General features: G+C 47.9%; 1 protein-coding gene across 3 annotated transcripts in view; it reads right to left on the bottom strand.

Moving 5' to 3' along the window:
• The window catches only part of RSPH10B (radial spoke head 10 homolog B), a 517,038-nt gene that overhangs the window by 290,704 nt on the left and 211,587 nt on the right, over positions 1-14,747 (bottom strand). For all 3 annotated transcript variants that reach the window (XM_078665151.1, XM_078665153.1, XM_078665152.1), the window contains exons 17-18: positions 4,806-4,913; positions 4,474-4,680 (exon numbers count right to left, since the gene is read on the bottom strand). In XM_078665151.1, coding sequence (XP_078521277.1) covers positions 4,474-4,680; positions 4,806-4,913 — 315 coding nt within the window. The remainder of the gene's footprint in view (positions 1-4,473; positions 4,681-4,805; positions 4,914-14,747) is intronic.

The following is a 14,747-nucleotide window of genomic DNA, read 5'->3' as shown; positions in this document are numbered from 1 at the left end:
AGCACTCCCTAGCACTGCACTCCCTAGCACTCTGCACTCCCTAGCACTCTGCACTCCCTAGCACTCTGCACTCCCTAGCACTCTGCACTCCCTAGCACTCTGCACTCCCTAGCACTCCCTAGCACTCTGCACTCCCTAGCACTCTGCACTCCCTAGCACTCTGCACTCCCTAGCACTCTCTAGCACTCTCCACTCCCTAGTACTCTGCACTCCCTAGCACTCTGCACTCCCTAGCACTCTGCACTCCCTAGCACTCTGCACTCCCTAGCCCTCCCTAGCACTCTGCACTCCCTAGCACTCTGCACTCCCTAGCACTCTGCACTCCCTAGCACTCCCTAGCACTCTGCACTCCCTAGCACTCTGCACTCCCTAGCACTCTGCACTCCCTAGCACTCCCTAGCACTCTGCACTCCCTAGCACTCTGCACTTCCTTGCACTCCCTAGCACTCTGCACTCCCTAGCACTCTGCACTCCCTAGCACTCTGCACTCACACTTTGCACTCACTAGTCTGCACACTCACTACTGTGCACTCACTACTCTGCACACTCACTACTCTGCACTCTGCACTCACTACTCTGCACTCTACACACTCACTCTGCACTCTGCACAAAGATTCGTCACAATTAAAATAAAATAAAACGATGTGTGAAAAATTATATGAAGTAATCTTCCTCGAGTTTTTCTAGCACCCGATTCTCTCCCTTCCTTCCCCCTTCTAGCTCCCCACCTCACCTTCTGCCCACACTTTTTCAGATTATGCTGTGAATGGGTGCAAGTATTTATTTTACTTAATGCAGTTTTATATAGCGTAAACTTTTCTAGCACCCGATTCTCTCCCTTCCTTCCCCCTTCTAGCTCCCCACCTCACCTTCTGCCCACACTTTTTCAGATTATGCTGTGAATGGGGGATGGCGGGCAAAAAGAGATGGGGTGAAGGAGGGACGAGGGGGTCGTAGGGAGGGGGGTGGGGCGCCAAGGACGGATGGTGGACGTGGTATACAAGGACGAGGGAGGGATAGAGTTATTGGGTGTAGGGATAGGGAGCGTCGTAGGAAGTGGGTACGAAGGGAAGGGGCCGGAATGGAAGGGGGGAGACGAGGGAGGAGATGAAGAGAAGAAACGGCAGGAGAGCTGAAGGAAGGGGGCCGGACAAGCTGGCTGCAGAGGGAAGAATGGCTGAGTGAAACCGGGTAGTGGAGAGAAGGAGGGACGAAGTGAAGGAGATGTGAGAAGGATAGGATGAGAGGGTTGGAAGGGAGACTGGCTGAGGCTCGGCAGGGGCTGGAGCTGAATAACAGACGGGATGCAGCGGGGGTCTGTGTGGAGTGATGGAGGGGTAGGTGAGGCGAAGGGTCGTGAACTGATGGTGGAAAGAAGGGGCACCAGAGGAGAAGACGGACTCAGGAGAGACAGGCAGGGAGGAGGAAATGAAGGGGAGGTGGACTGAGAGATTGGGGTAACTGGAAGGCGTCTTGGAATGAATGTTTGGCAAGTATAGAGCCGAGACAAGAGTGAAGGGATGGGTGAAAGGGGCTTAGGGGGTCGTGGTAGATGACACTCGGGAGGGGTGATGTTCGAGGTGATGTAGAAATGACCACACATCATTGATAGGCTGGTGCAGACGAAAGAGGCATATCTATGTGTGAGCAAAATGCAGACATAGAAAACCTGCCGGACATGTCATCATGGACATCCACAAAAGCGGTGAGCAGGGTTGTACTATGCACACGAGTACACATTGTGATTATTTTGCCGTTTTATATAGCGCAAACTCGACCCGAAAGTATCAGTGCGCTGTACGCGAGCACCAGTTGCATTACGGACGGACACATTCATTTTGAGGCAGGGGTAGATAAAGTGATTTGTCCAGAAACACAGGATGTCGAGGCTGCCAAGACTCGAACGCGGATCCCCAGCTTCAGAGTCGGCCGTTCCAGCCCTTAAGTCACGAGAATGGCTGCGCTGCGTCTCTGCGGGGTGTTCACAGAAGCTAGAGCCAGTGTTTGTGGGCAGCAATCTACATAGATACATCAAAAGAAGCAACGAGACAAGTGGTGTGCTGCACAGAGACCCAGGCTGTGCGTGATCCTCCCAAAACACATTTACGCGAGCACATACCCAGAGGCTGCAGTGTGCACCCCCTCTCTAAAAGCATTCACGCTAGCGCGGAGACCATGTGTTCACCCCTCTGTAAAAACACACTGCATGTTTGGTCGCTGGTACGAGAGTGGGAGGGGGGCGGGATAACGGTCACACGGGCAGCAGGAGGGGGGCGGGAACGGACAGCGGGACATCGCAGAACGGACAGCGGGACATCGCGCAACCCACCCATGCAAAGGACACTTCCGAAATGGCAAAAACAAAGCTTTACAAAAAAAAAAAACACACGCCCACAGCCGCATGACGTGATAAAAGGGGCAGGATGAGAAAAACATCGCAGGAACGCCCACGAGTCGCCTTGGACCATGACGGACAGATCTCACTTCCAATGGCTAGTCTCCATTTATGGAGCTAGCCAATGGAAGTGAGAGGCGGTGACCAAGCCACATACTCTTCTCAAAAGTTTTCGCCTTGCGCGAAAGTCTGCTACGCAGCTTTCGGCGAGGCGAAACCTAAAAACGCAAAATTCAAATAAAAAAAAATTAATAACTACTATGTCGTGGTTGGCGCTTTGATCTTTTAGACATTAGTCTTTACCTTAACTTTAAAAATTCATACCTCCAGTTCTACCGATTGGAGTTTTGTCATTTCGGTGTCAAAACTTTAATAAAATGTAATTGCTGTGGGACTTCTCTAGTATTGTGGTTTCACTTTATTACTGATGGTGTGCTTTATAAATACTTTACACATTGCCTCTAAGTTAAGTCTGACTGCTTTTGTGCCAAGTTACCAAAGTCAAATCAACATTTATTTGGTTGTAAAAGCAGCCATAAAATGCAGAAAATGCAATAAAAATGAAAATTGCATATTCAGTTTCTTTTTTTTCTACAGACAAAGCTGTAGATGTGATAACGCACATATCATATGTACAAATAAAATAAAAAAATCAATAAAAACATATTTAATCAAAGTGCATTGTGCCCTGAGATTGCACTGTGGATCGCAAGAAAGAACTTACATCAAAAGAGGTCTCATCATCATATAGTTGATTTAAGAAATGATGGGCTTGAATACATTGCCTAAGGTTTCTGGACTTCATAAAAGGTTAAAAATATTTTGGTAAATCTTTTTTTTTTTTAAATCACAAAAAAAGCTAACTGTAACATTGATTGTCCAGCGATGTAATTTCATGGGCACCATCTAGATTCAAGATTGCTCTGGCAGCGAAACGGGAAGCAGTGTAAGTATTTAATTGCATCTGCCCTAAAACTTCACAGTAAGGGGTGAACCCATAGCCCTCTTGTGTTAAACAAATAATTTGTGGGAGAATCTTCAGGGCCCAAATGCAAGTAGGCTGCAATGGAGGATTTTAATGTTTCCACGCTTAGCCTCTTCTCTTGTGCCTGGGCTAATTGTATTGCTTGTACATACTTTCTCCTCACGTTGAAACTCTATGCTGTATCAGAAAAAACATGGGTTAAACAGATCTCTACAGAAGTTTTTTTTTTTCATGAGCTATCCATGGAATATAGAGGCCTTTATTGCAAGCTAGACTGTCAGTAGTTATGTCTGTCATTCGTCAACTACAGTTTTCACAGCTTAAGTGGGATGCACGGACCTGCTACAATCAGCCCTCCAACTGAACACACGGTTGGCCTCTACCAACAGAATAACTTCTTCAGTAATTGGTGAGCCTTCTCACCTTGAATGTCCTTTTTAAGCTTTCAGTCAAGATACACTGGGCTACTTCTGCCACTGATCCAGAATATTACAGTTCCATAAGAAGATTTTTTGGGATGGTGTATCTACAGTTTGTTTAGTTCATCAACTGAACCCCCCCCTTGACAATGAATGTCAATGTATCATTGAAAAAGGCATTGATACATCCACAATTATTGAACGTGGGTCCCAATAACAATTATACAATTCCACTCAGCCATCATGTGTTACAATTCTAAATATGCATTCATTATACAGGATCCCTTTCATAATACCACACAGTGTGACTTTAGAGGGATCCACCCCTGTCTGAGGTCTGTGTGGCAGACAATGTAGTCAAGGACACAAATAGCCCTGTTGATTTATGTATTTATTTTGGAGTTTTATATAGTGATGCAGGTTCCCTTTTGGTAATTTCAGGGCACTTACAGGTAGGAGAAGGGTAAGATGGCATACAATTAAGAGGGGTAAACTGCCTTATCCAATGTCCTTACGCATGGCTTTGTTCATAGACAAGCTGAATAACACTACCCCATTCAATTTCATCATTTTATTTGAAGCATTGCAAGTAAATCTTGGTTTTCAAATCATCATGGAGCACATATATAGAGAATTTCTGTTTTTGGATAAACGTTTTGAGAATTCGGCCATACCTGAGACAATATCTGTTCCTGGTGCAAGGTCTGCTCCTGAGAAAGGGATTCTTCCTGTATCACACTTTGGTCTATGGTACCTTCCATATGAAGGTTTTTGTCAGCTGGTGGCTCTTCTTGTATAGGACATTCCCTATCCATCACTTCATTGGTAACATATACAGGGGCACAATCAAAGAGAGCCTCTAAAAATTCAGAAAATGTAATCTACAGGATGAGAGAAAGATATGTTGAATTAATACACAAGTACTGTGCAGACTACTACCTATCAATTACAGAAAATTTAAATATGAATGAATGCAGCCTAAAATGTGTCCATAATATTTACATACCTCGAAGTCTAAATTGGTGTCATTTCCATCACGTACAGCTGGATTATCTTCAGCAAAGATATCCACAATTTTTTGGGCAGTCAGATCTTTGGTAATCATTTTGAAATCCTACCACAAAGTCATAAACAAAAAGCACTGTAAATATCACATATTGGCAACCATACAATTTTAGACAAATATCAACAATTAAACCAATAGATGTTCATGTGAACTGACCCGCCTATTGTTTTCTGAAGAAATGTCATATAGGCACATAGACTTAGCAATTTGAAAAAAAAATACTACCAGCTGTAGGACATACAAATTGTTTAGGGTACTCACAGCAGGTACAGTATCAAAATTAACAGGAATCTGGTGTGCATGCCACATTCTAATCTTCTCCCAGTAAAAGTAAGATATACAGACTACAAAGTATCCTGGTAGCTACACCTGTATCCAAGACAGATTGAAAAACTTTTCCAGCCAGGATGCTACCTATGTAAGCATGTTTTGCACAACTAGGATTACATATCACAATAAGAAAAGGGAGAGTGGGACACATTATGTACAGCAATTATCTTTAAAACCGGGGCTTAAAGACTTTGCTTCAAACCTGAAAAACAGGAAAATCTGAGGAATATGTGCTTCATCTGCTGAAGGAGATATACGAAGAGCTGTCCGAAGATCCATTTGAACACCGATTCCCTGAACTACTACAGCCAGTCTCCCGAACAGACTTCTAGAGACACTGAACTCCCTGATCTGCTGTGGTCTGTTTCTTGTGCCTTGATACCTTCAGGTAATTGTTCACGCTTTACAAATACTGGAGATTGCCTTCTGAGCCTGGAACTACATAGAAGCAGACGAGGAGGCACAACCCCTTTGTATGAATTCAATTCTCTGGCTGGGATACTTTTGAGACCAGTCTTGCAGCCTGTCATAACCCCTGAGGCTGTGATCCAGTGGACTGATTTAACTGGTGCCAGTACCAAAGAAGAAACCAGCAGGAGGGTTGATAAATTATTAGGTGGTCTTATTGGTGGGAAAAGTTGTTCACTTGTTGTCACAGGAGACATATGTCAAGGATACAAATCTACTGTTTTATAAAGGTAGAAGCAGGTCATTATCCTCTATCTTAATTATTTGCCCAAGCATAAATAGTCAAGTGTGTTCGCCCATAACAACGCATGTTCCAGGTAACTCTTCTGCTTCCATGATGATAACCAGCATTAGTTCTAATAACATGAGGTAGGAACTAAGGGCCTGATTAGGATGCCGGGTAGGCTCATGTCCGCCCGCCACCCTAACGGAGATGGGGACCGCCTGACATAGTGTCAGGGGTCCAACAAGCCCAATTACAATGCGACTGCCACTGTGGCAGTCAGATTGTACATGTTTCCCATTGCGACAGGTGCTACTGGCTGCAGCACCCGCCGCAATTAAAACAAGCATTGGAAATGCAATAGGGCTCGCATTAGGAAAGTTTGAGCTATTGGTCTTATAAATGAATTTTTTTTATTTATATGTTATTTTTTAAAATAGCTAAATTAATAGCTTTGTCATTTACAATGCCAATAGTTATAACTTTCGCAAATGTGACACCTATAGCATTTGTAATGCAACATGTTTTGTATTTACGTGACTTAGATGTATTGATATTACAAATAAGGAAAAAAAGAAAGAAAAATGGACCAACAAAAGAAGAAACGGGTATGAAGAGAAAATGCAAAACAGGAAAAGGATAGAAGAAAGAAAACAAAACTTTTAAAAAAGCTTGAAACAAAGGGCATGAAAATAAGAGACAAGAGTATGATGAAATGGAGAGCTGGAGGGGTCGGAGTGAGCACAGAACGAAGGTAGGAATGATTAACCGTCAGCACCAACAGTGGACATGCGATTGTGAAAATTGTGCTCTGAAAACAGGACGGACACAGCCGTGGGCCACAGTGCAGAAACGCGGTTAAAGCTTAACGTGAGAGAAGTACAGACACACTTTGCACCGGTGAAACTAGACACGAGATTGGGAGTGGGGCTGGGCCGGGCGGTGCTGCTCTGCACATCAAGGAAAACAACAGTTTATCATGGCGGGGGAGGAAGAGGCAGACTGCGGGAAGAGGGCAGGGAGGGAGACGGCTGTTCGTAAAAGATGGAGACAGAAAGAGGAGACCGTGAGAAGAAAAGGCGGCAGAGACAGGAGAATGATGTGAGCGCGGGGACTGGTGATAGATATCAGGGCGACAGGAGGGAGAGGGCGTGAGGGAAGGGACTGCGGGTCACGAGAGCTTTCTGTGCCGGAGAGGAAGAGGAGATAAAGGAAGAGGCAGGAGATAATACAGAGAGCAGCAGGGGGAGGGAATGGGATGGAGAGATGTGGGAGGAAAGAAAAAGAAGGAAAGCCGGAGATGTATTGATATTACAAATAAGGAAAAAAAGAAAGAAAAATGGACCAACAGTAGAAGAAACGGGTATGAAGAGAAAATGCAAAACAGGAAAAGGACAGAAGAATGAAAACAAAACTTTTAAAAAGCTTGAAACAAAGGGCAAGAAAATAAGAGACAAACAAGTTTATACAGTCATACATTGCTGGTCAAACAGCGAAAATTAGCAAAAGTATGCAAACAAATTTGTGCAGCAATGTTTTTTTTTTTGGGAGAACTTTTTATTGATTTTATAACACAAACACAAACAACTTGCAAGAAAGAAGAAAAAGAGACATCAATATACACAACGTTGCATTACATGGTGTTGGGGCGGGAAGGACAATCCAATGAGCGTTCGTTCTATCAAGAAAGAGTTACACAGTGGGGGAGGGGGCCAGAAGAAACAAATTGCAATCAGTATACAATAGTGTGTGGAGGAACCCTCGGGTTACGGGGACATAGGTGCAACATCAGGGTCAGGGAGAGGAGAGGCACATATATCACCACGATAAGTGTTCCACTGAGTCCATATCTTTCCCCATTTCCGGGGGGTACCACGAGAAATATATACAGTTTTTTCTCTGAACATGCACCAGTCCATGTTTTGTTTCCATTTCTGAAGTCTGGGCGGGCCCTGAGCGCCCCACAATTGCGCAATGTCTCTTTTGGCAATCATGTTGCCCAAGGTCACCCACCGAAGCTGCGACACGGAGTAATCATTCGGTTCCCATACGTTCAGCAGGCATCTCCTAGCTTCCGGCATCGCACCCCGGTAACCTCACTCATCACCTCGTGCACACGGGTCCAGAATCGCACTATCTCAGGGCACTCCCAGATGATATGTAAAAAGGTGCCCAGGAGACCACAGCCACGCCGACACAAACCATCCACAGAGAAGCCCATATGCACCAAACGGGGACCAGTGACATACACTCTATGTAGGATTTTAAGTTGCACAAATCTAAGGCGCGCCTGGATGGCCACCTCTTTAGGGGAGGAGATCGCCGCCTGCCAGTCCTCATCGTCCAGCTCCAGCCCATCACCAGTCCAGACCTCTCTAAGTCGAGACAGGAGGTCAGACCTGGAGTTGATTAACTTTTTATAAATAAGCGAAATTGTACTATCAGGAACATGTCCGTCCAGTACCCTGTCCTCAAGCGGGGACGACTCCGGAATCTCCACACCCGAAGGGAAGACCGAGAGCACCGCGTGGCGGATCTGTGCATAGCGAAAGAATTCGCGATCGCTCAAAGCGTACTCGGTTTTCAATTCCTCAAACGTCTTCATTCTCCCCTTAGTCCAAACATCATCAATCCTGCTGATACCAATCAAGTCCCACCTATCAAACCCCCGGGACTGCCAAAGTGAGCCAAGTCTATCAGAGGCGTACAGGGGGGTGGCACGAGTCAATTTATCAGTCCACCCAAGCGCCATGGAAGCATGTCGCCATACCTGGACGGCCGTCCTAGTGGGGCCCGTCACGTTGCGAGGGGTGAGTTTCGAGTAGAGGGCTCTATTGTAGTCGCCCCCCGGTAGCAACCATTTGTCCATCGCGAAGGCCGGATTCGGCAAAGGGCCATACATGCAATGATTTATTGCCCCCAGTTGAGACGCCCAATAATAGCGACGAATATCAGGCAAAGCAATTCCACCGTCGTACCACAGGAGCGACAATTTAGCAATGGCAATCCGGGCCTACCCCCCCCACACCAGTCGTCTCTGTAAACTCTCGACCTCACGGAAATATGTAGCCGGGACAACGTCAAGCGTGTTTTGCAATGCGTAGAGGAATCGGGGCAGTGACATCATCTTAAACAATGCCGCTCTACCCAGGGGAGAGAGAGGAAGTTTCCCCCAGGCGACCACATCCGCCCGAAGGCGCTGAAGAGGGGGCAGTAAATTACGGTCGAACCGCAGTGCAGGGCTCAGCGAGATAAAAATGCCCAGATATTTAAATCCATCTTCCACAATCGCGATAGGACAGCCGCTTGGCAGAAGGGGGGCGGTACCCGACAGGACGTATACACAGGACTTCGACCAGTTGATGACAAGACCTGAGTTTTTGCGGAAGGACGTCAAGACATCAAACAGCACAATGAGGGATTTACGGGGTGATGTAAGATAAAGCAGAATATCATCAGCGTAGAGAGATACACGGTCCTCAAACTCCGAATTCCATCTAATGCCCTTCAGGGACGGTTCCCACCGCAACCAGGCCGCCAGCGGTTCCAAGGCAAGAGCAAACAACAAGGGGGACAGGGGACAGCCCTGTCGCGTCCCTCTGCTCAGTGCAAAGGGCGCAGAGACCCGACCATTGACCACCACCTGGGCCATGGGACCGGCGTAGAGCAATTTGACCCATCGAACGAAGTCCGAACCGAAACCAAACTTAGCAAGAACCGCCCACAAATACGGCCATTCTATTGTATCAAACGCCATCGTAGCGTCCAAGGACGCCAAGATGGCGGGCTCACGCAGCGTCTCAGCCCGTGCCAGAACTCCATGCAACCTTCGGAGGTTAAGCGCCGTGTTACGATGCGGTATAAAGCCGGATTGATCAGGGTGAACCAGGTCCCCAATAACGGACGCCAAACGTGTCGCCAGCAGCTTGGCCAGGATTTTAGGTTCCGCATTAATCAACGAAATGGGTCGAAAAGAGGCGCAGCGATCCCGAGGTTTACCATCCTTGTGGATGACAACAATAGTGGCCAGCCTCTGGTCTGGCGGGAGAAACCCCACCTCCAAAGACTCAAGAAACATAGAGCGCAAATGAGGAGCTAGCGAATCCGGGCGCAATTTATATAGCTCAATGGGGAGCCCATTAGGGCCCGAGGCCTTGCCAGATCGGACCGAACGGACAGCAGCGGCAATCTCGTCCACAGTAGGCGGAGCATCCAGAGCATCCCTATCACTATCAGACAATCGGGGAAGTGCAATATCACGCAGTAACAGGTGGGAGTCCTGCTCCGATCGATCAGACACCTGGGAGTACACCTCGCGGAAATAATGTGCAAAACATGCGACAATATCAACAGGGTCCGTACAACACTCCCCATTCTCCGCAACAATCACAGGGACGACACGACTCGCACTTTCCCTCTTATCCAACCAAGCAAGCAGTTTCCCAGCCTTATCACCCACATCATACAGGCGTCCCTGCTGTTCCCGCCCCATTTCTTAGCAGCTTCAGTGACCAGAGCTCTGTATTCATGTTGTTTCAACTCCAGTAGATGTAACCCCTCAGCCCCAGATTCCAAGCCCTCCTCCAGGGCCGTGACCTCCCCCTCAAGTCGAACCGTCTCAGCACGGTTGGCCAACTTCACGCTACCAATCAATGAGAGGGCCTGGCCACGAATGACGGTCTTGTAAGCTTCCCAAAGTACACTAGGGGAGGAAACAGAGCCCACATTTTCCTCAAAATAACAATCGTGTGCTTTAACCAGCTCATCCCTGACCCTGGGGTCCTTCAAATACCAGGGGTTGATCGGGGCCACTCGGCCCGCCGAACCCTGCCGTGCATCAACCACCAGCCAAAGCGGAGAATGGTCCGAGATACCCCGTGCCAGATGTTTAACTTCCCGTATGAGGGATGCATGGGCCGAGGGCAGTAAAATGTGATCTAGCCTCGAGAGACTACCATGAGCACCAGAATGATAGGTATATTGCAACTGTCCCGGGTGAAGCAACCGCCAGCAATCAGTGAGCCCCAACGTCTCCAGGAAGTCGCTCAACCAAGTCTGGGCCCTCGGCAGTTCCCTGGGAGGGTGACGATCAAGCATTCCCGAGACCACCGCATTAAAGTCACCCCCAACCAAAAGCAAACCCTCAGGGAGGCCCAGGATAAGTCCACTCAGATCAGCAAAGGTGGTGGCCTGGAGGCCCGGGGGCACGTAGACAGAAATCAGAATAAGAACCTTCCCCTCCCAGCGCCCCACAATGGCGGCATATCGTCCCTTATCATCCAATATGACATCATCAATGGCCAAGGGGAGGGAGGCCCGAACCAGAATGCCCGCCCCCCTAGAGCCCGAAGTGAAACCCGAGTGCGCCACAAGGCGATAACCACGCCTATTCAAAGCGTAGCACTTGTTGCAGAGCAAATGAGTCTCCTGCAGTAAGACAACATCTGGAGTCAAACGTTTCAGCAATTGTAACACCACCCTCCTCTTAATCCCATCCCCCAACCCGTTCACGTTCCAACACAATAACCGAAGTCCCCTACCCCCCATCCCCGTGCCCAGCCCCTCCCCGGCCCCACACCCAGAGCAACTGCAAAAAACAGGAGAGCGCCTTTCCTTCGCCTTGCAAGTAACAAAAAATTCAAACAAACAACCCAGCCCCCCCAACAATGTCAAAACAACTATACCCCCCACCCCGCACCCCTGCTGAAGACCAAAGAGCCCCATAAACTCGCAGTGTGCCTGTCACCCAACCACCCAACTAATCTACGAAAAGAAAACCCAGGAGGAGAAAGGACCCGTCCACCCCCCACCCACCCCCAAAAAAGAGACTATTACTTGCAAACATTAAGAACACAGCATAGCACAGTTCAAAGCCAACGGGAAGGGTACGGGGTCAAAGTCAACAGTTACTCTTGCTCCGTCGGGCCACCTTCCGCCCGATCCGACTTGCCAGAGTCCTCAAAAGGTTCATGATCCATAGGCAGCGTGTCAAGCCAGTCACTCACAACCCCAGGATGGTCGAAGAAAAAAGTATGATCCTTATGTACCACCCGCAGACGGGCCGGAAAGAGCATGGCATACTTCATTGACCTTTCCCGGAGTCTCTTCTTGACCCCCTGAAACCCCAGCCTCTGTTTCTGGACCTGTTGTGTAAAGTCCGGATAGAAGCTGACAGTAGAGTTCTCAAAGGCAATGGGACCTGACTGCCGCGAAGCCTGCAGGATAGCGTCTCTGTCCCGGAAATGAAAAATCCTCGCAATGATAGGTCGAGGGTTAGCACCCGATTTAGGTGTGCCGCCGGGGATCCTATGTGCACGTTCGACAGCGAAAAACTTGCTGAGACCCTTGGGCGCCAGGTGGTTCAGCACCAGGTCTTCCACCAATAGGTCCGTCGAGGCAGCAGTCGATGATTCCGGGACCCCAATCAGGCGAATGTTATTGCGCCTGGCACGGCTTTCATAGTCCTCTAGGCGCCCAGAGTAATAATCATTGGCTTTCCCCAGATTCCCAACTTCAGCCTGCAAATCAGAGACGTCAGTGACCAGGCTAGAGGTCATAAGATCCAAGGATTTGACCTTTTCGTTTGTCTTCGCCAAGTCCGCCCTGATCAGATTGACGTCAATCGCCACCGTATCCAGTTTGAGAGTCAAGGCCTCATATTGTTGCCCCAATGAGGCCTTCATACCAGTAATGGCGCCCATGAGGTCTCGCAGCGAGGGCTCGTCCTCAATCGATGAGTCCTCCGGCATTGTCGTCGAGGTTTTAGCTGCTGCTCCCGGCGATCCCCTAGCTTGGGTGTACCGGTCCATAATGTTCGTTTGCAGAGCACTCCCTCGAACGCCTGGTTTAGGCCCGCGCTTCCCACCCTCAGGCTTGGTGGCCATCTTGGATCCTGGACCCGCACGGGTCGCCCGTTGACGGGTAAAAATGGTGACTGCGGTGGCAAATGTAGGACCAAAAGGGCGAAGGTGGTGCCAGTCTCAGATCTGGAATGTGCAGCAATGTTAAGTTAAATAAATGGCCAATAAAATAATACAAGTGTCATATAAACAAACAAATGTAGCCGTGCCTGGGCAGTAAAAGGGGAGGAGGGAGGAGAAATGCGAGTCACGACAGCAGCAGCCTTTGATGTGCCGGCCGGCCGTGCAGTGAACAATTAGGGGAGGAGAAATGCCGGCTGGGGGAAGCTTGAGATGCCTGGTGGCTTTGATGTGCACGCGCTTTTTGCAAATGCGCTTTCGCATTGAGCTTGTTTTTCTCGGGCACAGCAACAAATCGCCGAGATGGTTAAGCTCTGTTTAAGCCACAATATAGCTCGCCAGCTATGCGCAAGCGCATCAGCAGGCGAGCCCTAAAAATGCCCGTTTAGCATTTCCCTGCACAACGTGGCAGGCACCACGTGGAGCATGCCACATGGTGCAGGGAAATGTAGGGGGGCCCTTAGGTGCCCCCCAAATGCACAATGGAAGTTGTCCTGCTCAAGGGGGCCCGCAACGTGCCCCCAAAGGCCATCCCCGGCAGCCTTTCCATGGTGGTGGAACCGCCATGAAAAGGCTGGCGGGTATCCAGCATCCTAATCTGGCGGGTGGGGCCTGCTAGGCACCGCCACCATTCTGAGGATGTGGGGCGGTCCGACAGGCAATTATAATGATTGCCTCAGTCGGACCCATGGCAGTCAAGCTTTCCACCCACCAGCACACCGCCCGCCATCACAATCTGGCGGGCAGTAATTGGCCTTACGATGGCGGTGAACCCGCTACTGACAGCCTGCTGGTGGCGGGTTCACCTCCATCGCAATCAGGCCCTAAGATCTAAATGAGAATGCTTATACTTTTTGCCCTTATAAGCTGAACTAGTATCAACCTGTAGAAATGTGGTGACACCATTTGACAGAACCACAATAATGTTCAAGTATGTGCCATTTCAAGCTTCCTCTGTTCTGTTGGCCTCTTCACTACACTAAGAAACCACCTGCTAACTGCTTGGTAGCAGAATAGTGTTGGTAATAAGAGTAAGTGTAGGACTAGGAGTAATGGAGTCAGCATTATGATAACAGTATTTATCTCCTAGACTGTATCTGGCTGAGTCCTATTCCTATTCACTGGAAGAGGATTTCTTACAATTTCAATATTGATTTGATTAATTAATTCTGATCTGCATAGGGTCTAAATACTATATTACCAAGAAAAGAACCCAAAGTCATACATTTACATAGGATCGGAGAACTTGTCCTTCCATGGTGGAGGGCATCATCAACTATTTTGTAATAATATTAGTTTTAAAAAGAACTTAAACAATCAAATAACTTGGGATTTTTGAGTTGTGCTTAATGCAACAGTTTGCCTTCTCTAACTAAGCACAGTAGACATTACGTGCTGCTGTTACACAACTTGATGGTTCTTAGGATAATGACTTTAAAAGAAGGAAAGGGTGAAATGACATGATGATGTCAGTGGGACTGCTTAACTCAATGAGCCTCCTTGAGAGCTCACTAAGGGGTAAGACACACTACCTGGTGGGACCAGGTAGAGGAGCTCAGTGACATTGATGAGTGTCTTTTGTGAGTGGAATTTCATGGTAATTCCAAAAGGTGAACACGGTAGGTTTTCTTGTATCTATCTGAATAATTGTTTCTGCTACTTAAAACAATAATGTTTGTCCAGAGCCCAGTGCCAAAAAGCATTTGTTCTTTCCCTGGGCTCAGTGCAGGGTATGTGCTACTGGAATATATAAGAGTGTGAAAAGTGCTCACTTCTCAAAAATCAGTCATTTAAGTTCAGACATGGTGGGGGTAGTTGAGGGTACTTAATTTGGGATTTGGTAAAGAGATCAAGTTCAAAAAATGAACTGGCGAGACAGAG

The sequence above is a fragment of the Lissotriton helveticus genome, chromosome 10 (assembly GCF_964261635.1).
Source record: "Lissotriton helveticus chromosome 10, aLisHel1.1, whole genome shotgun sequence".
NCBI lineage: Eukaryota > Metazoa > Chordata > Amphibia > Caudata > Salamandridae > Lissotriton > Lissotriton helveticus.
The sequence above is the reverse complement of the archived record's forward strand: the minus strand, read 5'-3'. Positions and strand labels throughout refer to the sequence as shown.